Raw genomic sequence first — 22790 nt, forward strand, 5'->3', positions numbered from 1 at the left:
TTAGCCTTATATGATAGGCATTCCCCCTTATCCTTGGAAAGTTCATCAGCTTCACTTTTAACCAATAGCACAATAATTCACCATTTTAATATACTCATTAAAGATACAAGATGCAAAATTCTCTGGTCCTATGGCTATTCATGAATAACCTTCCAGAGGGTAGCTCCCTTCCTTCTTCCTCTCTCTCCTTGACTTAGAGTGAATTGGGTCCCAAGCCTTGAATTGACAAAGGCAGAAAATCACAGATCCAAACCATGCCTTGCCTTCCATGTGGAATCTTCTCAGCTTAAAAGGAGACCTTAAAAAGGAGACCTCAGAAACAAATCCCTCAGCAATTTTAAAGAAGGCTTTTGACAGAAGCTCTTTTCCTTAAGCTAAGATGCACCCAGAACAACGGGAAACGTAAGAACAGGAGTACTAGGAGGAGGAGGAGGAAATGGTAGCCCCACCCACCTCAGGATGGAGGTAAAGGTAATTTGGTCTAGAGCCTTAATGCTGATTAGTTGAAGGGCCTTGGCTGACAGAAGGAGGGAGATGGATGAGGGTGAGTACTGGGAATCTAACTTTTCTGAGGTGCTAAGTCAAGGGAAGGGAGACATTTGGAGAGGGGAGGAGGAGAACAGCAGAGACAGGAGACTGAATTGATGCTGTTACTTTGTTGTGCAATCTGCCCCCTTTCTTCTGTTTCCTCACCTTCCATCAGACCTTGGCACGATCATACAGTCATTCCGTTCCTTCTGAATGGATTCAGCTTAACCGCGAAGCTATGGACAATCTTTTCTTTAACATCCTGGGACTGGAATGACTTTGGAAGGTCTGAGGAGGCCCACAGGGTGCCTTTGGTACTTAGGAGGTCATTTCCATGGCTGACTCTGGAGCTGGGGGAGGACCACCTCCAGGATCCTAGACCTATCCTGGTCCAGCTGCTCCTTAGAGAGCTGTCCTGGCCTCTGAGCTCAGGCCCCCTCAGAGCTGCAGCCACTCTGCTGCTGGGACTGAGAAGAACAGGGCCTGAAGGCCAGGTCAGCCTGGCAGACAGACACACCGGGCCTGGCAGGTGAGGGCACTAAGATGGAGTGTGCATTTCTTAAAGCTGTGTTCTAAATTCTATATTATATAAACGATTAGGAATTAGAGATGCACATGGTATTTTTATACAAGCCAGAGTTTAGTAGAGCCTTCTCCAGAGACTTGTTCTTATGCTAGATTCCAGGGTACTTTTGTGTTAAATTCTAGGGTATTTCCCCCCTCGGCTATCTCCAATTACTGTAAGCCTAAAATATTATATTATCTTTTAAAACATTATGCTTTACCTAAACAATACACAAAAAACATATGCTTGTTATAAAATGTAAAAAGTTCATATTTTAGGATAAAAATCCCCAAGTCCCCTTTTATGTACAATGCACTCCCAATCCTCCCCCTTCCTCACTGGAAAGAACTGTCAACAAATTGGTTAACTGCTTTTAAATAACACTAGGTTATATAAAATTGTTTTATACAATAAGATTATATAATATATATTATTCGATGACTTGCTTTTTAAAAAACTTAATCATATATCTTGGAAATCTTTGCAGGCTGGTACATATTGGTTTATCAATTGGTCTAAATAATTATAGTTTTCCATTCTGGGCATATAAATACAATTTCTTTAATAAATTTATTTATTTGTACTATATCTCCTTCCTGGACATTTAGATTGTTTCCAATATTTTTCTCTTATAAACAATGCTGCAATACATGCCCCTATCAATATAACTTTGCATATGTATACAAATACTTATGTGAAATATTTCTAAAAGAAGAACTAAGGGACCAAATACAATATCCACTTTAAGTTTTGATGGATATTTGTAGAGGAGGGAAAACTTAACATTTTTCCCTCTCCCAATTAGGCTTGTTGGCTGGGGACCTATAAATTAGATCAGCAAATGAAAGATTAACAAAAAAAAGAAGTTTATTAACATGTACACTGCACATGTACAAAGAAGCACTCTGTAATGAGTAACTCAACGGGGTGGTGAGAACTTGGGCTTATACATCATGTTAACAAGAGAACGTACATTTTTACAGAAAGGACAAAACAAAAGAAAAGGACTTTGAGTTTCCAGGGCAGTAGATTGTTGGAAGGTAAATTACAGGAGGGAACTAATGGAAGATAAGGGTTAGTTAATACATTGTTACACAGATTCCTCTGGGACTATCTCTGGGTTGATGAGGGTCTAGAGCTGTCTCTGGTGATTGACTTCTGTCCTTCCTAGTAGAGAGGGGAGGAGGGGTGTTCGTGCTCAGTCAGTTGTTTCTGACTCTTTTTGACTCCACGGACTATAGCCCACCAGGTTCCCTGTCCCTGGAATTTTCCAGGCAAGAATACTGGAGTGGATTGCCATTTCCTGTTCCAGGGGATCTTCCCAACCCAGGAATCAAACACGCGTCTCTTGCGTCTCCTGCACTGGCAGGCAGATTCTTTACCACTGCGCCACCAGGGAAGCCTGGGGAGGTGGGGACACATTTACAAATTAAGTCCTGCTTTTAGGCAAATAGCAGAGGGAAGAGAGCTTTTCTTTTATCTGCTGCTTCTAAATTGCCTTCAGCTCAAAATAATCTTTATCCTGAAGTGGTGTATTTAGGGATGGCATAATCTGCTACCCTTCAGTATCAATCAGTTTTCTCTAAAACGTCTGTATGAATTTATACTCACACCATATATGAAATATAGGAGACAGTCCATTTCCATGTACCCTCACAAAATAGATTGTTATTCTTTTAAGCATTTCTGAGTGGATCAAAGATGGAATCTCATTATTGTTTTCATTTGCATTTCTCTGATTATAGCAAGACTTCTTAATAGTTATGGCAGCTTTTATATATAATGGATATTCATCCTTTGTTACATTTGCTGTAAAAGACCTAATAATTTAACTTGTACAGCCAGTCAAGTAACACTTTTTTCCTGCCAGCAGCTATTTGAATTGCTGAGAACTGAGTGGAAACAATCAAACAATATAATCATGTAGACACCATTAAATGAAAATAATGTTTCAAAGAAACAACATAGTAGTACATGATTAACTGACAGACAAGTGGTTCAAAGCCTAAGAAATCAAAGACCAGGGCAAGAGACCAGGTGGGTGCTGGAGCTTGTTCTTCCCTGATTTGCTGGCATTGTAGGATGAGGAGTTTGAGAGGGACTGCAGTTTCCATTGTGTTCTTCAGACCCACAGGGCTCTACAGAGCAGTGAAGGGAACCTCCACTCCAGTTCTCCCACCAGAGTCATTCCTCTCAGGTCTGTTTGTTATGTTTTTATTTGAATAAAGCACAATAGTCATTTATTTGGAAAGTAAAAAAAAGTGAAAACCTCCAAACCAACTTAAGAACTAGGTTCTACAATCAAACTGTCTAGGTTTAAATGACAATTTTGCCACTTACTAGGTAGATGATCCCAGGCAAGTTACTTAACCTCCCGAATCCTCTGTCTGCTCATCCGTAATTCAGAATTTGTAATGTCTTGTTGGGTAGTTGTAGGGATAGAGGGAGATAATGCGTAACACACATAAAGCCTGGTGCTTAGTAACACTCAGTAAATGTTAGCGAGATATGAAACTTGTTACAGATGCTCCCCATCCTAAAATTTAAAAAGGAAGGATTCACGAGGAAGTGGATGCTGAGTTTGCTTGAAGAATGGGTACAATGCAGACACACACAGGTTGGGAAGGGGAAGGGCCATCCAGAGGTAAAGCTGGGCACAATCTATTGGGAGGCTACAATACACACAAGGGAAGTACCGTTTATTTATGGGCTGTTGGGAGGTAAGGCTGGGTACATGTGTTAGGATCCCATCATGGAGGGCTTTGACTGCTTGGCTAAGGAATTTGGACTTGCATCTTTAGGTAGTGAGACATTTCATCCTTATACAGAAATGCTCAGTAGTAATCTCATCACATAGGAATCTTTGTAAGCTCACACAGAAGTGCCCTTTCATATTTCTTAAAAGGGAAGAGATGAAAAAGAATGAAGTGTTAATCAATGTCCCAAACTGACAATAACAATGAGAAGTGGAAAAAGAAAAGACATTGATGGAAAACTGGACTAACTGCAGGGACAAACGGAGAAGGCAATGGCAAGCCACTCCAGTACTCTTGCCTAGAAAATCCCATAGATGGAGGAGCCTGGTAGGCTGCAGTCCGTGGGGTCGCTAAGGGTCGGACACGACTGAGCGACTTCACTTTCACACATTGGAGAAGGAAATGGCAACCCACTCCAGTGTTCTTGCCTGGAGAATCCCAGGGACGGGGGAGCCTGGTGGGCTTCCGTCTATGGGGTCACACAGAGTCGGACACGACTAAAGTGACTTAGCAGCAGCAGCAGCAGGGACAAAGGCAGGAGAAGTAAAGGAGCTGAGTCCACCTGACATTCAATGGTGGGTGTCCACTCCCTCTGCTGACTGTACCAGGGGCCACCTTGTCCCCTTCACTACCTCTGTCTGGAGCTTTCCAGTCCTTTACTAGTAGCCTGCTTGCCTGGGATGTTGTGGGCAGTGGATTCTTTCAGCTTGCCCTAGTCTGCATCCAAATTAGCCGAGGCCTTAGGAAGCCCAAGAAGTCAAGGTATTTCACCAGAGGTTTACCAGCTTGCATGTCTGTGGCCACCAATCCCTCGCATACACCAGGGTGGTTCCTCCTTTCTTCCTACCAATGCCTTTGCCTAGATTATTGCAATAGAATTCATACTGCCCTTCATAGCCTATTCTTGTTTCCCTCTGGTCTGGATTAATTCTCAAGCACAGCTGTGATTGTGACACTCCTCAAAAACCTGCCTTTAATCAAAGCAACACTTTTCCTTAAATACAAAAGGAATACATGTTCAAAGCAAATGCTGGGCTGATAGAAAAAAATTCAAAGGAAAGAAAAAAATTTCCCATAATTTTACCACCTGCAGTTAATCTGATAACATACTGTTTTTAAAATTTTCTGGGCTGCTTTCTAAAGTTGCATAAATTATTTTCCCATATCCTTTGTCCTTTTGTTGATTACATTAGGATGAGAGGGATAAACTTTACGTATTCAATTCTGAAAAAGCTGGCTAAAAATGTAACATTCAAAAACTAAGATCATGACATCCAGTTCCATCACTTTATGGCAAATAGAAGGGGAAAAAGTGGAAGCAGTGACAGATTTTATTGTGGGGTCTCCAAGATCACTATGGACAGTGACTGTGGTCAGGAAATTAAAAGACACTTGCTCCTTGGAAGGAAAGCTATGACAAACTTAAAAAGCATCTTAAAAAGAAGAGACATCACTTTGCTGACAAAGCTGTCTAGTCAAAGCTATGGTTTTTCCACTAGTCATGTATGGATGTGAGAGTTGGACCATAAGGAAGGCTGAATGCCGAAGAATTGGTACTTTCAAACTGTGGTGCTGAAGAAGATTCTTGAGAGTCCCTTGGACTGCAGGGAGATCAAACCAGTCCATCCTAAAGGAAATCAACCCTGAATATTCATTGGAAGGACTGATGCTGAAGCTGAAGCTTCACAACTTTGGCCACCTGATGTGAAGAGCTGACTCATTGGAAAAGACCCTGAGGCTGGAAAAGATGGAGGGCAGGAGGAGAAGGGGACGACAGAGGATGAGATGGTTGGATGGCATCATCGACTCAATGGACATGAGTTTCAGCAAACTCCAGGAGACAGATAGTGAAGGACAGTGAAGCCTGGCATGCTGCAATCCATGGGATCATAAAGAGTTGGACACAACTTAGCAACTAGAAAAACAACATCTAATTCTTATTGTAGGATATTTGGGTTGCATTGAACATCCTTATGTTTATACTTTTATACACAAATTATGATTTTTCTTAGGAAAAATTTATAGAAGAAGAATTTGTGGATCAAACGAATTTGTTTCAAGGCATCTTTTCATTTCATAAGAAATGTTGATAAACTGCCTTCAAAAAGGTGTAGCATTCTATCCTCCCATCAGGGAGAGTTACACACATTACTACTGAGCAGATAGCAGCATCTCAGCCTGGAGTCAAGCCACTCCTCATCCTGGCCCTGCTGCCCTCGAAGGCCTCTCTTTCCTCCTCTATAGCCCCGCTGCCATCCTGACAGGTTATTCTCCTTGTACTTCACACATATCCATCCACGCAAACATCTCCGAGCACCCACCAGGGAAGGCAGGAGATTGTGGAGGTTAAGGGGGCAGGCTCTAGAGCCAGCCTACGGGGGTTTGAGCCCAGCTCTGTCCTTGCTGCATGGCAGGGACAATATGAACACCTCCATCCCAGAGTGGCTGAGAGAACGGAAATGATTTCAGACACATCAAATGCTTCAGACAGTGCCTAGCATGTGGTAAGTGTTCAGCGAATACCAGCTGTAATTATCAGCAATTAGGAACAATGGTTCATTCTAAGCAATGGGGGAGGGGTCCAGGGGTGAGAAGATGGCCAAGGTTTCTGCTTCCTGAAACTGATTCTAGATGCTATGAAGCGTGCTCTGCAGAAAGTCAAAAGGCTGCTGTGATGGTAGATGATCATAGGGCAGGGTTTGGAGCATCATGTTCAGTGGTTAAGGAAAGTCCCTGTGTGATGGTTACTTCTGAGCCAAGACCCGAGGGGGTCATGGGGCATCTAAGAGTTCTGATGTCTCTGAGGTCAGGAGGTTGGCACCTCAGAGCTCACTGCAAGCAGACAGCTGCTCTAAAGTCTCTATTCACTTTAAGGCTCATAATACTTGGGGATATATTTTGATCCTTCTATATCCTTGTCTTTGTGTTAGTCAAGCACCAGGAGTCATGCAGCCACAGCTTACTTCTAATCTTACTCGTCATTAACCATTGTGGGCTGTTGGCCAAGGGGAGAGAGCCTTGTGGGTGTTACCATGTTGTTTTTTGACAGTTTTTTTTTACTAATTGATTCTGCTTGATTTCCTGTTTTGTTGCACTTCTTGTTGATCCTCTTGGCTTTCTTTGCCTGCTCTCTTGAAGGCCCTCCCTTTTGTTCTCTGAAGTCACTGTCTCCTTGACAGGAAAAACACTTCAGTGAGCTAAATGTATAATTATATTAAGTGAATATAATTAATGTAGGATGCATTGGGATATTTTCTATTCTACTCTTTTAAAAAAAATATTGGTCACATTTCTCTAAATTGATTTCACAAACTACTAATAGGTTAGATATGTTTACAAAATGCTGTTTAATTATTCACAGTCATCTGTCTTGGATTGTGGCCTGAATTTTCTGGTTCCAATAATATAACTATTTAAGTGCCTATGTTACATTTAAGAGGTTGAAAAACTTTGCACTATTTGATCCAGTGATTCATCTTTGAATCTGCCTCAAGGAAAGATTGTTACTAGGAGAGGGGGTCAAGTGAGCATTGTACACATTCTGTTTTCAGCCAGATGTTTGACAAATTTGTGAGAAAGATGCAAAATGAAAGCTGGATTTGACTTTAGACTGTGAAGAAAATTTAAAAACACCTAATCCAAAAAAAAAAAAAAACACCCCACCTAATCCAGTTTCCTCACGTAAAGAATTAGATGTAGTCACAGCTAGCTGAACAATTCTACTTACAGAGTATTTCCTAATGGCTCAGTGTTAATGTGGAAGGAAGCTCCAATGGTAATACTCCACAGGGCTTGGACTTAACCCTTAATGTTTAAATCATCGTATGACCAAAGACTTGGAAGACAATCTGGAAGACAGTTTAGCCGGTTCCCAGATGGCAAGAGAAAGTATTTGGGTGAAAGAATAAGGACTCAGAAAAATTCAGCCAGGTAACAAAGACAGGCTAAAACCATCAAAGTGAACTCATTTAGTGAAATTGTAAAGAACTTTTGTGAAAAAAGAGTTCAAATTGCAAATGGCACGAAAACTGGCTGGAGCAAACATGAGTTTTTCCTTTAGGGTGCTGTTTGGCAGCATCCCCAGCAGCTACCCACTAGATGCCTGTAGCAGTCACTCCCCGAGTTGTGACAACCAAAAATGTCTCCAGATTTTGCCAAATGCCCTCCAGGGGGCAAAAATTCCCCCGTTTAGAACCACTGAGATAACTGATGTACTCCTGGGGGGAAAGGACTGAATGAATTTTTATCACCAGAAAAAACAGTGAAGCAAATACAACCTGAGGTAACCAGGGCTAAGAGAAACTACCGCTGACTGAGTGCTCCCCCTGCGCCTGCCACTATGCTACGGTCTTTACATGTGAATCCTCACTTAACGCCCTCATGAACCCCAGGAGGTGGGCACACCATTGTCACCATTTTTCAGCGAGGGCACTGATGTCCAGGGACCTTAAGTGACTTGCTCAAGGTCTCACAGCCAAGATGGCGACATCTTGCACCTTGCCTATTATGCTATGAGACTTATAATACACTAAGCATACATCTTAGGCAGCAGCCAGTGACTTCATCCTCCTGGAACGTGGCTGAGAAGTAAGAAATTAAGTTGTAAATAACCCTGCGGTGCCCACCTGCACTCACATCCTAAAGCAGAAACTTGCCTGTAGCTGAGGTCCCAGCCTCCAGTCAGTTCTTTGACTTAGAAAGTGTTAGTCGCTCAGTCACGTCTAACTCTTTGGGACTCTGTGGACTGTAGCTGCCAGTCTTTGACTGAATTCATAGAAAATTCTAGTATGCTCTTTCTTCTATCATCAGGATAATAGAGTAAATTTTAGAAAGCTTGCAACAAAAGCAATTAAGACTACAAGACGGCACTTCGAGGGTTAAGTTTCAGTTATCTGGAAATGTTGTGTTGTCTGGGACCCCGGTTCTTGAGCTAGGTTCAGAGGTCACTGGAATCACGGTCCTGAACTGCTCTCTGAGTCCTGAACTAGGCAGCAGGGTGCAGAGGTCAGATCTGGACAGCAATCATAGCCAAGTTAGAGCCAGGTGCAACAGAAATGTCGAGAAGTGTTGCGGATGCTGAGCCCAGGAAGTCACAGCTGTCCCCTTGCCCATCTCACCCCCCAGTGGCAGCCTTGGAGCTCAGGTCCGTCGACCTGCAGAGCGCCAAGAACAACCAGGAGCATCACACACAGGAGATGGGCCTCCAGCGGCTCATCGTGCGCCGTAGCCAGTCCTTCACCATCCAGTTGCATTTCAACCGCCCCTTCCACTCGAAGAAGGACTCCATCACCTTTGTGGCTGAGACAGGTAAGCCCACCCCTCCCCAAGGCAAAGTTCATCTGTAGGGCCCCTGCCTCTCCTTTCTGAACCACCCTCCCCTCTCTTCTCCTGGGACTCCCAGATCCCTATTAGTGCACTTAAGATCTGGCTGACTCAGCCAACTAAGGTTGTGATAATAACAGACAACTTTTAAATATGCAACAGGCACTGTGCTAAAAATTCATGCATGTGATCTCGCACATTATCTCATTTAATCCGTGACAAGACTTTCAGGTGGGTACTACTATGATCCCATTTTACAGAATAAAAACAAAAAAACCCTGAGGCCTACATTGTAAAAGGGCTTCCCAGGTGACACTAGTGGTAAAGAACCCACCCGCCAATGCAGCAGACATAAAAAGCGTGGGTTCGATTCCTGGGTCGGAAAGATCCCCTGGAGGAGGGCATGACAACACACTCCAGTATTCTTGCCTGGATAATTCCATGGACAGAGGAGCCTGGTGGGCTATGGTCCATAGGGTTGCAAAAAGTCAGAAATGACTGAAGTGACTTAGCATGCACGCACATGATAAAGAATCTGCCTGCAATGCAATAGACCTGGGTTAGATCCCTGGGTCAGGAAGGTCCCCTGGGTAACAGACTGGCTACCCACTCCAGTATTCTTGCCTGGGAAATCTCATGGACAGAGGAGCCTGGTGGGCTACAGTCCATGGGGTTACAGAGTCAGACAATCACTACACAGGTGTTAAGTGTTTGTCCAAGGACACCTAGTGGCAGTAAAAGGATTAGCAAGTTGTGGGAGGAGGTAAGGGTCCTTCCAGTTCCCCTGCAATCATGTCATATAGATTTTGAGCCTCACTTCATGGTCATTCTCTCCTACACAGGACCAGCACCCAAGGAGCGGCTGGGAACCCGAGCCACCTTCTTGCTCACCCAAGCCCGGCAAGGCAATGGCTGGAGTGCTTCTGACTTCACTGTTCATGACAACTCGCTGTATGTCTCCCTTTTCACACCGCCCAGTGCAGTCATTGGGCCCTACTCTCTGAAGATGGAGCTCCCTCAGGGCCCAAGTCATAGCACGACCCACCCTCTGGGGACCTTCATCCTACTTTTTAACCCTTGGAGTGCAGGTATAACGTGTTCACAGGTAATGCTAACTGATCCTCTGGGAACGCTCTGTGAGGGTCTACTGAGAAAGTCCCGAAGATAAACTGCAATGTGTTACCATGTGCTCACGAAACATCACCTTAACAGAGAATTCTTAATGGGATGATAAAAAAGTTCATGGCTTGATGCTAAATGAAATCAATTAGGAAATGGAACACATGTGATCTTAATTAATATATGTGCAGAAAAAGAAAGTGCAGACAGGTGACACCAAAATACAATGATGGGTGTCTCAGTAGTGGGAAGGGGTGATCTTCATTGTCCTCTTTCCGTAATCCATATTTTCCAAATCTCTATGACCAGCTTGCTGCTTTTAAAACCAAGAGAAGATAATCTTTTTTCTAAAGTATAGATGATATCGCTGGCCTCTAGAAAAGCACACAGACTTTTAGGGAGCCCAGTCTTGATTTATATTGCCAGCAACCCACTGCTTCTCTGATTATCCAGGAAGATACCGTTGTTACTGTTTTTTAATTTTATTATTGTTTATTTTTTGGTTTGGGGCTTTGTCCCCTCTGCTACTCTTGACTGTTCAGAGGACGACGTCTACCTGCCAAGTGAAACGCTGCTGCAGGAGTATATCATGATGGACTATGGCTTTGTTTACAAGGGTCACGAAAGATTCATCACCTCCTGGCCCTGGAACTACGGGCAGGTAACAGTGTCACCTGAAGTGGGCCTTAGACAACTCTGTTAGCTCGTGAAGTACCACTAATAGAAGTCAGGGTGTGCAGTGCTGGAGTGAGAGGTGCAAGGAAGGAAGGAGAAATGCTTTTTCTTCTCAGTTTGAATGTTTTGTATGAAAAACTTAAAGCATAATGCAAGTAGACAGGCCACTCTAATGAACCTCCATGAACCTCTTACCTTCCACAGTGATCAATTTGTGGTGACTCTTGTTTCATCTGTATCAAGGATTTACAAACTATAGCCTGTGGCCCACTGCCTGTTTTTGCATGGCCCAAGAGCTTAGAATGGTTTCCACACTTTTCAAACTGCCAAAAAACAAACAAACAAAAAAAAGAACACAGCCATCCTTCAGTATTTTCAGGGCACTGGTTTCAGGATGCCTCCACAGATACCAAAACCAAAGTCCCTTATATAAAATGGCACAGTATAATATTTGCATATAACCTACGCACAACTTCTCACATACTTTTAAATCATCTCTAGATACTTATAATACCTAAAACAATGTAAATGCTATGTAAATAGCTCCTGGAATTGTGCAGCAAATTCAAGTTTTGCTTTTTTGGAATTTTCCAGAATTTTTTTCCCATAATATTTTTGATTCTATTGGTTGAATCCATGGATGCGGAACCCACTGATGCAGAGGGCTGACTATATTTTGTGATATGCAAATTATATGAAGTTCAAACTTCGGTGTCTAATAATACCCTTTTATTGGAACACGGGCATGCTCATTCATTGAGGTTACTTTCACGCACAATGGCAGAGTTGCGTGTGGAGACTGAGACCCTATGGCCTGCAAAGGCTAAAATAGTTATTATTTGGTCCTTTACAGAAAAACTGCTGATCCCTTGTGTATTTTCCCCCATTCCTCCTACCTCATCACTTGAATTTTTTGGAAGCAAATTACCACATCGTTTAGTTCACTAATACTTCAAACTATAGTTCTAAAAGATGATGACTCTCTAAAAAATTAAACCACAGTCCATTATTATAACTGAAATAATGAACGCAGTTCTTTAATAACACCAATTATCCAGTTAGAGTACACAGCAGGGGACCTTTGACTCTGGGCAGCTTTTCTACTCTCCACCTCCAGCCATGGCTAGGATAGTTTCTCTCTGCCTCCTACTGCCTTCTCAACCCTGTCCACACACCCTGGGAGGGAAGAGTTGGGTCGGGGCAGGAAGCAGGGAGCCTTGCTGAGGAAGATCAGTTTCCTGTTCCCTAACCACCTGTATAATTTTTTGAAACTTAGAAAACTACCAGGGCATTTGATAGCCAAAAGGGTTAGGACGTATGTACAAATACATGTTGTATGTCCTGAGTCTACACTGTCTCCTGTGCCCACACCATCAATGCTGAACCCTCGACCTGACTTCAAGGCTCTCCATGCTCTTCTCACTCCTCACACGCTTAACCTTATATTTATCTGATCGTTTCCTAACCCCACAAGTCCTCCAGAAAGAAAATCTCTGAGCCTCTGTCTCTGGTACCCATTGCGCCCAAAGACCTCAAGTGACACCCCTACCTAGAGCTCTTCCTGTCTAGTCTTTCCAAGCCCACCGGCTCCAATAGTCTTCTCCTTTCAGTCGACTCTCATCTCTCTAAATTCCATTTGCATTTTCCATCAGAAACACACAGGTTAGTTCTTCAAATCCTGAATCTGACACGTTCCCAACTTGGCTTATAAGCTCCTTGAAGGCAGGACCTGGTCTGATATCTAGCACCTACCCCCACCACATATACACCACCCCTAAAAGTCAGTGCTACCGACTTGGCTTCAGAATTCTAGAGGTTTTTATTCTTCTCTTTCTTCTTCCGTGACTTCCCCGGCAAGTTTGAAGAGGGCATCATAGATATCTGCTTTGAGATTCTTAACAAGAGCCTGCACTTCTTAAAGAACCCGTCCAAAGACTACTCGCAGCGGAACGACGCGGTGTACATCTGCAGGGTGGTGAGCGCCATGGTAAGACCGGAAGCTTCCCCGGCCCCACCCCAGCGTTCCCAGCACGGGCACTACGGAAACTCATCCGTCTGTCCTCTTTAGATCAACAGCAACGACGACAGCGGCGTGCTGCAGGGGAACTGGGGAGAGGACTACTCCCGGGGGGTCAGCCCCCTGGAGTGGACGGGCAGCGTGGCCATCCTGCGGCAGTGGGCGGCCAGGGGCGGGCAGCCTGTGAAGTACGGGCAGTGCTGGGTCTTTGCAGCTGTGATGTGTACGGGTGAGTGAGGAGGGGTGGGTGGGAATGCAGACTGGCTTATTGACTCTTTATGATAACCCTCTGAGGTCGGGCTGGGATCGTCTCTACTTCACCTCAGTTAACTGTGGCTTGTCTACAGCCCTACGGTTAAGGAGTCTTGGACATTCAGCTCTTAAACGGCACACTCGCTAGTCTCAGGGAATCCTGCAATATCCAGTGAAGGGCTGGCCTGCTGCAATCACTCCACAGACTCCTTGATGGAGCAGTTAGACTATTAGAATGGTCACCTGGATAGAGGAGTTCTGGTCCCAAAGTGGAGGCAAAAGTGGCTTCTTTCTGCCACCAGCTCAGGCTCCTCTGCTCAAGATGAGCCTGGGGTCAGGGGCAAGTTGGGGGAAGCTTGAGGTGCCAGCAGATGATCTGGGAAAACTTGATCTCACTTGTAGGCAGAGCTGCCGCCTCCCAAACACCACCGAGAGATTCTTGAGTAGTTACAATTAAGAGATTTACTACTTTGTTAACTACCCTTAAGGAGCATCCATATTTTATACATTTATCAGTTATTTATAATTTAGTCCCAGGTCATCAATCATATTATGAGGGAAAGATGGAAAGCACTGTGGTGCCTGTTTATCCTCCCCCAAGAAGCAGGAGTACCTGGTACAGTGCTGCCTGTTCCACTGTGAGGCTCCAGAAATGTTTACTGAACCAATATATTGACTCTGAGTTGGAGAAAGAGGGAGCATAGAGTGGGAAGGGCAGAGACGGGGCCGGAGTTCCAGACTTTTATGAGAAGGGCAACACAGCTTCGCAGTTATGTACAGGTGCTGCAGACAGAGGGGAGGTTTAAATGAGTGCTGAAATCAGGTGACCTCATTGTGCTCATTTGTTTTCTTTGGAAAATGCTCAGCACAGTGCCAGCACTTAATACAGCCAGATTTGCCTTAGGCTGGGGTGTCCCTGATCAGGCAGGAGTTAAGGAGGAGGGCTTAGGCCTTTAGACTCTGAAGAGAGGGAAAAGGTCTGGATCTGCGTCTTTGCTCCACCTCTGGGCCTCTCCACTGCCAGGCCCTAGAATCCACAGCCTTTGCATGAGGGGACAGCTGCTTCTGCTGTTACCTCTGGCCACTCGCAGCCCTGGTCCGACTCTCACCACTGCCAAAGATTTATGGAAAGCCCAGGAGCTGTGCTGGGAATGGACAGGTGATTTCAGACTGGTGACATCCTTTGGGGCTCTTGAATGAATCAAAACAAAAAGACTGGCCAATCTTAATAGTCCTCTTACATTTCAAAGCATTGGCATCCCCACAGCAGCCTCAATGGGCACCATTTGCTCCTAAGAAGGATTGTTGTTCCGTCGCTAAATCATGTCTGACTCTTTGTGACCCCATGCACTGCATCATGCCAGGCTCCTTAGGGGTGGGATAAACCTCTTTCTAAACTCCTCACCTTGCCTGTAGAGGTGGGGGCCTGGGTTTCAAAGGTCACATCTGGCTCTTGGCTTAATTTCATCTGCCCCTGATCAGGTGTGTCTGGTGATGGCAGTAGGAATGGGTTGCCATTTCCTTCTCCAGGACGATGGTATAGTGTCTGCTTTGTGTGATTCCTAAGAAGCCACAAGAGGGTGCTGTTGTCTTATCAAAGACGGTCATTCCCTCGCTGTCCATGCAAGATTCCCTTTGTTGCTGATGTCTTCCCTATCCTGCTCTTCTATCCATACTCTGATTTCTTTCTTACCTCCTTCAAACCCTTTCATTTGAATTGAGTTACAGATCCAGAATTTCAGAACTGAAAATCATCTGGTCCAACTCCATTTTGTTACATATAAGCTAAGGACTAAGGCCCAGAGAAGTTAAGTCACAACCCCGCTTCTCTTCTGACCACAGCACAGGTCTCATTTTTTCTTTTTTCTTTCAAATTGTCAAATGTTTAGGTTCTCTGTTTTTGGTTTGGAAAGCTGCTGAATGGGAAAAGCCCTAAATGATCAATTGGGTTGTTGTTAAAAGTGACCCTCAAGTGATTTCTTTCTCCTGGTGGAATGGAAACCATGGATAGGACAGGTAGGTTTCTGGGCCTGGGTACGGTGCTCTGAGGATAAAGGAGGTATAGGTACGGATCTGCAAGCACCTTGGCCTTTTTCTCTCCTCCAGCTTAAAAGTGAGAAAGTATGTACATGAGACCAGTGATTCTGCTTGAAATGGATTTGGTAATTCCCCCTGCTTTTCCTCTCTTTAGTAATGAGATGCTTAGGTGTTCCAACACGTGTTGTTTCCAATTTCCGTTCTGCACACAACTCGGATGCGAACTTGACCATCGACACCTACTATGACCAACATGCAGAGATGCTGCCCACTCAGAAACGAGACAAAATATGGTAAGGGGCACTGTTTCCTGCAGATCTCTGTTCCGTTACAGGTAGGGCAGGAAAATTCTGACTTGATGCTTTCTGGCCTTAAGGAAATACTGCCCTATATATTGTTGCCAGTGCTCAACCAGTCCTCAGCAAGAAAGCTGTTCTGACTAATCAGATCATCACATCAAACTCATTTCAGACATAGAAGACTACGAGTTAATGTACTCTGAGGCTGCCAACCAAATGAACAGATTGTGAGCCCTCTGAATACTGACCTCATCTTACTCTTCCTTCATTGAGCCTTTCTGTCTGTCTGCACATTTCTCTGTTTCTCTCTCAGGGCAAAGCCAGGACTAGCTGTCTCTGCGTACTTAAACCCGGTCTCTCTCGACCTCTCCTCTCCCTGCCCCGCTCTCCCGTCCCGGCTGGCATCTGTGTGTGTCTCTGTGTGTCCCTTTATTTTTGGATTTCTCGTCACTTCCCCTGGTTCCTCTCTCCTCTCTTCTACCCCAAATCTGATTTCCTGTTTTCCAGCCAGTTTCCAGGTAAGACCTTTGAATTGTATGAGAGTTAGCTGCTGTTCCTAGCACTCCCTCCCTCTCTGAGCTCCTCGAGGGCTGAAACTTCTCTGGCTCAATGAGCAGTAGTGTATCCGGGGAGGACATACACTCGTGTAGAATTCTGTCTATGGACACACAGCCTGAACCTAATCACGAGGAAGCATCAAGCGAGTCCAAAATGAGGGCCACTCTGATAGAAATCAATCAGTCAAGACTATGTTCAAAATGTCAATGTGATAAAAACAAAGCCTGAGGAACTCTTCCAGTTCAAAGGACACAAAGGGTATTGCACAGCTAAATGCAATGTGTGATCCTGCAGTGGATGGAAATGCCATAAAGGACATAATTAGGTCAACTGACAACACTGAAATATAGACGATAAGGTAGATAAAGTATAAATATTAAATGTGTGAAGTTGAGAACTATATAAGAGTATGTAAAGGAAGATCCCATTCTAGGAAATCTCCATCTGAAAGAAAGCCAGTGCTAAAGCAAATGGAGCAAAATGCTGACAATAGACGAACTGGGTATATGGGTGGTGTTTATCCCAGTCTGGCAACTTTACTGTAAGCTTAAAATTACTTCCAAATAAAAGTTAAAAAAATAGAAGAAACAATGATATAAAGCACTCAGTGTAGGGTCTGATACCTGGCAAATCCTCTGAAAATGTGAGCCCTTTTCTCCTTACTGCCTTCTGCAGGAATTTCCATGTCTGGAATGAGTGCTGGATGATTCGGAAAGATCTCCCTCCAGGATACAATGGCTGGCAGGTTCTGGACCCCACTCCCCAGCAAACCAGCAGCGGTGAGTGAAGACCACTGTGGAAGGGCCTGGGCTCTGCGGGGAGGCCAATCAAAGTGACTGACCCCGTGAGCAGGAGACCAAAAGGGAGCGATGCTTTTCCCACTTTGTCCACTTTCCAAAGTCGTAGCAGAGACAACTTCGGGTCAGGGGTCTAACTTTGCCATTGACAGCTGGGTGGGCCAGTGAGTCACTGGACCTCTCAGTCATTTGCTCCCCTGTAAAGGAGGGAAGATGAGGATGATGCTTCCCAGGGTGGGTGTGAGCATCAGATGAATTAGTGGGAACTGGAGAGCACCCGGTGGAGGAGGGTCATTGATGCCACTGCCTGTCCCCATCCCACCTTCCTCCTCTGCCTCCCATGGCTACGACCCACTGGCCCTAGTCCACCTGTCAGCAGCCGAGTTAGTGGTCCACAACTCCTATTCCCTGCCCAGGGCTGTTTCGCTGTGGCCCTGCCTCCGTGAAGGCCATCAGGGAAGGGGAGGTCCACCTGCCTTACGATACCCCATTTGTGTATGCCGAGGTGAACGCTGATGAAGTCGTTTGGCTACTGAAGGATGGCCAGGCCCAGGAAATCCTGGCCCATAACACCAGTTCCATCGGGAAGGAAATCAGCACCAAGATGGTAGGGTCAGACCAGCGCCAGAACATCACCAGCTCCTACAAGTACCCAGAAGGTGCCTGGGACCCCCGGGTTTTCAGGGAGGGGGGCAGCTGTAACCTCCTTTGCTTGCCTGGCAAGGGGTTTGAAGATGACTCTCACGTGTAAACCATCACCACCTAACCCAACCACCTCCCCCTCAAAAGACGACTAAGAACAGCGTCCAATGCTTATATTCAGGAGCTCATTTAACCCCAATTTTTGGCAATTCTCTGAGGCAAGGAGATATCCCTGGGCTATATGTGACAGAACCCTGCACCAAGAGATGAAGGGACCATGATGGAGGGAGGGTTTGAGCCCAGCGGCCAGCAATACCCATCCCCGTGTTCTCAGCTGTGAGGCTGTATCATCTCTTTCAGCAGCTGTTCTTGGGGCTTTGGGAGGGGGTCTGGGAGTTTCTGGGAGCCTTGTTTCCCCAAGAAGGTCATTGTTCCTCTTGAATCCTCCCCACTGATGTCTTTCCTGGCTCTCCTTTCTGTCAGGATCCCCTGAGGAGCGATCTGTGTTTATGAAGGCCTCCCAGAAAATGCTGGGTGTGCGGAGGACCTCTTCACCCTTCCTAGATCTGTTGGGGTCTGGGGGCACTGTGGGCCAGCCGGCGCAGCTGCAGCTTCACCTGGCCAGGAAGCCTGAGTGGGGCCAGGACCTGCTGCTGAAGCTGCACGCCCGGAGGGTGGCGGACAGAGCGCATCCCCAGGGGCCCATCCACCTGGTGGTGGGCTTCTGTGCACAGACCCTGCTGCACAACGGTGGTACCCGGGAGCCCCTCTGGAGACAAAAAGTGCACCTGACCCTGGACTTTGGGGAGGGTGAGTATGAGGCAGGCCTGGAAAGGCACCTACTGGGAAGGGAGCTTGGGGCCATGAACAAGTCACCCCCAGTACACACACACTCACTCATTCTCACATACAGCGGGCAGTGAAGCTGCTGTTGACAGGAGGCTGAATGCCAGGTCCTATACCTCTGATGCTGCCACCAGGGAAACACAGCAGTGACCTCGGGGGGCTGGGGTGTAGGGTAAGCACTCTCTCTCTCTCTTACACACACACACATGGAGACGCACACTCATTCTCTCTCACACACATCCACATTTTCACTCTCTTTCTTTCTGAGACCCATTCCTGGACTCAAAAAGCATTTTGTCTGTGCTTAGATATACAGTGGCCGCTCTCGCTACCTTACAACAATTACAGAAACAAGCTGACGGATGAAAAGCTGATCCGTGTGTCTGGCATCGCCAAAGTGGAGGAGACAGGGAGGTCCATGCTGGTTTTAAAAGATATCTCCCTGGAGCCTCCACACTTATCTATTGAGGTAAGGCATCTGGACAGAGAAGGGGCTGGGGGGGCCCTCTGCCTCAGCCAGGCCAGGGGCTGGGGGTACAGCAGCTAACAAGACACAGTCCCTGCCCTGGACACCAAACGGATGGTCAGAGTGCAGTGTGGTGTGGTCTCTGTGCTCTGTGCAAATGGAAGGCTTCCCAGAGGAGGTGACATTTTGTGGAGGGTGCACAGGAAGACACTCCAGAGAAGTGAGGTGGAGATGAATGCATTTTAAGGCAAAGAGATAAGAAAGGCAGTGTCTGGACGACGGAGGAGAGGAGACAGGTTTGACAGAGACTCAGGCCAAATTCCTTGTCACCTGATAAGACAGGGGTGACAAGGAAGAGGGAAGCAAATGAAAGGTGAGCCTCACATCTCCAGTTCAGAGGCCTGAGGGGCTGGTGAGGCCTTTGCACAGGGAATGAATACAGGTGGAGGCAGGGTCAGTGGAGGAGGGTGGGGATGATGCCCAGCTCCTATTACCAGGGTTTTCCTTCCTCTGAAGCCTCCTTCTCCCACTCTCCCCTCTTACCTGAAAGACTCGCCCACTGCCTAATCCTCACCTGACTGTGCACCTGGTGGATTTGGCAACAGCACTCTCCACCCCAATGGGAATGCGAACCGAGTGCTCCACGTCATAAGCCATCTGGCCACCTGACAGTTTTCTCCTGGGCTGTGAGGTGGTCAGGCAGCCTCCCACGGGGTGGGGAACAGTGGGCAGAATCACAAGAGCAGACACAAGCCTGGAGCTGAGATGAGGCTCTACCCACTGCACAGAGCCCTGGTTACAGCAGGATCCACGGCAAACACATCAGATGCCAACTAGGCTATTAATTGGTCCCTGTTGGTAAGAAGGAGATTCCCAGGTGGCTCAGTGTTAAAGAATCTGACTGCCAATGCGGGAGATGCAGGAGACACAGGTTCGATGTCTGGGTTGGGAAGATCTCCTAGAGTAGGAAATGGCAATCCACTCCAGCATTCTTGCCTAGAAAATTCCATGGACTGAGGAACCTGGCAGTATTCAGTCCATGGGGATGCAAAGAATTGGGTGTGACTGAGCATATTGCTAAGGAACCATGGAATGATTTGTATGACTCTGCTGGATACCAAAGCTATTTTGATCTTGTTCAACTCTGGCACACTCACTAGGGTACAAAGGACTCGTTTCTTTTCTATGAGTTTCAGGGGAGCCACAGTGTGTTCTTCCTTTTCTGGGATTCTCTGATTGAGCCAGAACACGCTCCCAGTAGGATCTGGGTGGTCGAATCATTTCCGTTCAACACTCGTTTACCAGATAGCCATCATATGGCTGGCACTGAGCTAGGCACTGGGGCTCAAGAAGTGAGTAGGATGGCACCCCTGCCCAAGGCCATGATTGCCCCATGACACAGCCCTCACATGTGATGCACTGAGCACACCTGGAAAAACTCAGAGTGGGTCTGCTAATGTACATGGAGACAGAGCAGAGTGGGAGAGAGACCCTGGCTGGGGTCTGGGACACCTGGGTCAGGTCTGGGCTCTGCCATTAACATTTCTTGGGACCCTGGCCTCAGAATGACATCATTGGTGGCATATGGATGGCACACATGACACCACTTCCTTATCCCATGCCTGTGCCAGACATTACTAATCAATCACAGCTCTCTCACTGACTCTGGATTGTCCTCAAGATCCTTTTTTTTTTGGTAAATTTATTTATTTTTTAATTGAAGGATAATCTTAAGATCCTTTTTAACACAGCATTCCTATCAGTCACAACTAACAGATTGGAGCTGGCACTTAAGTTGAAATCTAATTGCCATCCTGAGCTAGATGATGAGGAGGGAATAGATTTCAACTTGGTGCCAATTCCCCATTGGTGGTGGCTTCCAGAAGTACTGTGGGCTTCTAAGACAGGCCAGGGTATGTGATAACCATGAATACCCGGGGCTTCTGTTCTCTCCCCTGCAGCATCTTATTTATAAGCAGTCCCTGGTGGTCAACAGATGGATGGAGAAGTGAGGTTGCTGAACCGAGTACAGAAATGAGGCCATGTCCCCATGATATCCTTGTCTTCTCTCCACACAGGTGTCTGAGAGAGCTGAGGTGGGCAAGGCACTGAAAGTCCACATCTCGCTCACCAACACTCTCTCGGTGGCTCTGAGTCACTGCACAATGGTGCTGGAGGGCAGTGGCCTCATCAATGGGCAGATATCAAAAGAGTAAGTCCTGTGGCCACCCACCTGTCTACTGCTGGTCTCTGATAAGGGGAGTCTCGTGGGGTCATAGGGTGGTCCTTAGTCTCCTGGATGATGCCTGCTTGCCCCCACCTTCCCACCTTCCTCTAGAAAAGGTTGAGCTCGCTAGGTGGTGTGGGTAGGGTAGGGTGGGGTGGGAGGTGCTTACTGACCAAGAGCAGAATCCGGAACACTCACCCCGGCAGTTATTCCAGGCTCTAACAGGCCCTTTTTGACCCGTAGCCTTGGGACTCTGGTGGCCGGACACACTATCGAAATTCAAGTGGACCTCCACCCCATCAAAGCCGGACCCCGCCAGCTCCAAGTCCTCGTCAGCAGCAACGAGATCAAAGAGATCAAGGGATACAAGGACATCTTTGTTGCTGCAGCCAGGGCTCCTTGAGCCTCATGCTCACCTCCTCAGGCCCTCTAGTTCCCCAGCTCCTCCATTGCCCCACCTCCAGGCACCCTTTCAGCCCCACTACCCACCCCCAGACCCACCTTGCTCTCTTCTCCTCCTGGAGGTGTGTTTTATCTTTGCTCCTCCGCTGTCCTCTTCCTGGCCTACCTGGGGGCGAAGGGAAGCTCTGTGCATCTTGGGAAGAGACAATAAAAATACTTTATTTATCACCCGTGTTCTTTTTCTGTGCTAACAAGCTACTTACTGCTTATGGTCCTCTGTGGCTGGGTCCTTCCTGTCTTCTCTCTCCTCCTAGAAGGGCCCTGGCCACAAGAGAGTGCAATGTGATCTCCTCTAAATTAGCCCCTTTGGAATGCTGGATCCCAGGTCTCTCCATTTAAATCATTTTAGCAAGTCCGCAAGCAGAGGCTGGAGGGAGGTCCGGGGAAGGGGACCTGGGAGGATTCTGGGAGGACAGTAACTGCGGCGCTGTGGGGACCCGGCAGAAGCTGCTGCTGGCCTGAGAGCCTGGGGACGGTGAGGCAGGGCCCCTCAGGGCGAACCCAGGACAGCTGGGAAGCAGTTCGTAGAGGCTGCCCCCTAAACAGGCCCTCACGTTCCCTGGCCCCATATTTCCCCTTCTTACTCCCTCACCCGCTTACTGTCCCGAATCTTTTCTTCCTGTTCCAAGTCACACTGACTCCCCTCAGCTTCTCTTCCTTCATTCATATGGCGTATTTTTGTTATTTTAAGGACAGGAAGCCACTCTTTTGCATTTTCTTCCTGTAGTTCTTCAGATCATGTGTGCTCATCTTAGATAATTTGGAAAGAACAGAAAAGTGAAAAAGAAACAAAAGAAAAATCACTGATAGCTTCCCCATCCCAAAAGAAATCTCTGTTTTGGCATATCTTTCTGGTCTTTCCCTCCCCATCACTGTGTTTTTGAAAGTTACCATTACATGTGTGTGTGTGTTAGTCGTTCAGTTGTGTCCGAGTCTTTGTGACCCTATGGATTGCAGCCCACCAGGCTCTCTGTCCTCGGATGTCCCAGGCTAGAATACTGGAGTGGGTTGCCATTCCCTTCTACAAGGGATCTTCCCGACCCAGGGATTGAAACCGGGTCTCCTGCATTGCAGGTAGATTGTTTACCATCTGAGCCACCAGGGAAGCCCACCTTTAACTTATACAATATTATATGTCAATCATATCTCAATAAGAAAATAAAAACTAAGGTTATTATTGCAATTAGACCCAGCTTTCCCTCGCGGGGAAATTGAGAAAATC

The 22790-nt window shown here is 46.4% G+C and overlaps 1 protein-coding gene across 1 annotated transcript; it reads left to right on the forward strand.

The window, feature by feature from the left end:
- Positions 1–534: 534 nt before the first annotated feature.
- On the forward strand, positions 535–21717 carry TGM7 (transglutaminase 7). The gene is made up of 13 exons (XM_055417623.2): positions 535–544; positions 8974–9156; positions 10014–10259; positions 10833–10951; positions 12824–12952; positions 13034–13211; positions 15426–15564; positions 16804–16907; positions 17342–17584; positions 18051–18377; positions 18722–18882; positions 20958–21091; positions 21350–21717. Exons 1-13 carry the CDS (start codon positions 535–537, stop codon positions 21507–21509), a joined length of 2133 nt encoding a protein of 710 aa, XP_055273598.2. The 3' UTR covers positions 21510–21717.
- Positions 21718–22790: the final 1073 nt, after the last annotated feature.

Source organism: Moschus berezovskii, chromosome 21 (assembly GCF_049115385.1).
Source record: "Moschus berezovskii isolate FMDL1 chromosome 21, NW_MosBer_1.0, whole genome shotgun sequence".
Taxonomy (NCBI): domain Eukaryota; kingdom Metazoa; phylum Chordata; class Mammalia; order Artiodactyla; family Moschidae; genus Moschus; species Moschus berezovskii.

What these genes read in the sequence shown, in the direction of transcription:
- TGM7 (XM_055417623.2), top strand. An exon ending in CTCCACACTTATCTATTGAG is followed by an intron (nt 18,883 to 20,957) that starts GTAAGGCATCTG and finishes CTCTCCACACAG; the next exon opens with GTGTCTGAGAGAGCTGAGGT. An exon ending in AATGGGCAGATATCAAAAGA is followed by an intron (nt 21,092 to 21,349) that starts GTAAGTCCTGTG and finishes TTTGACCCGTAG; the next exon opens with CCTTGGGACTCTGGTGGCCG.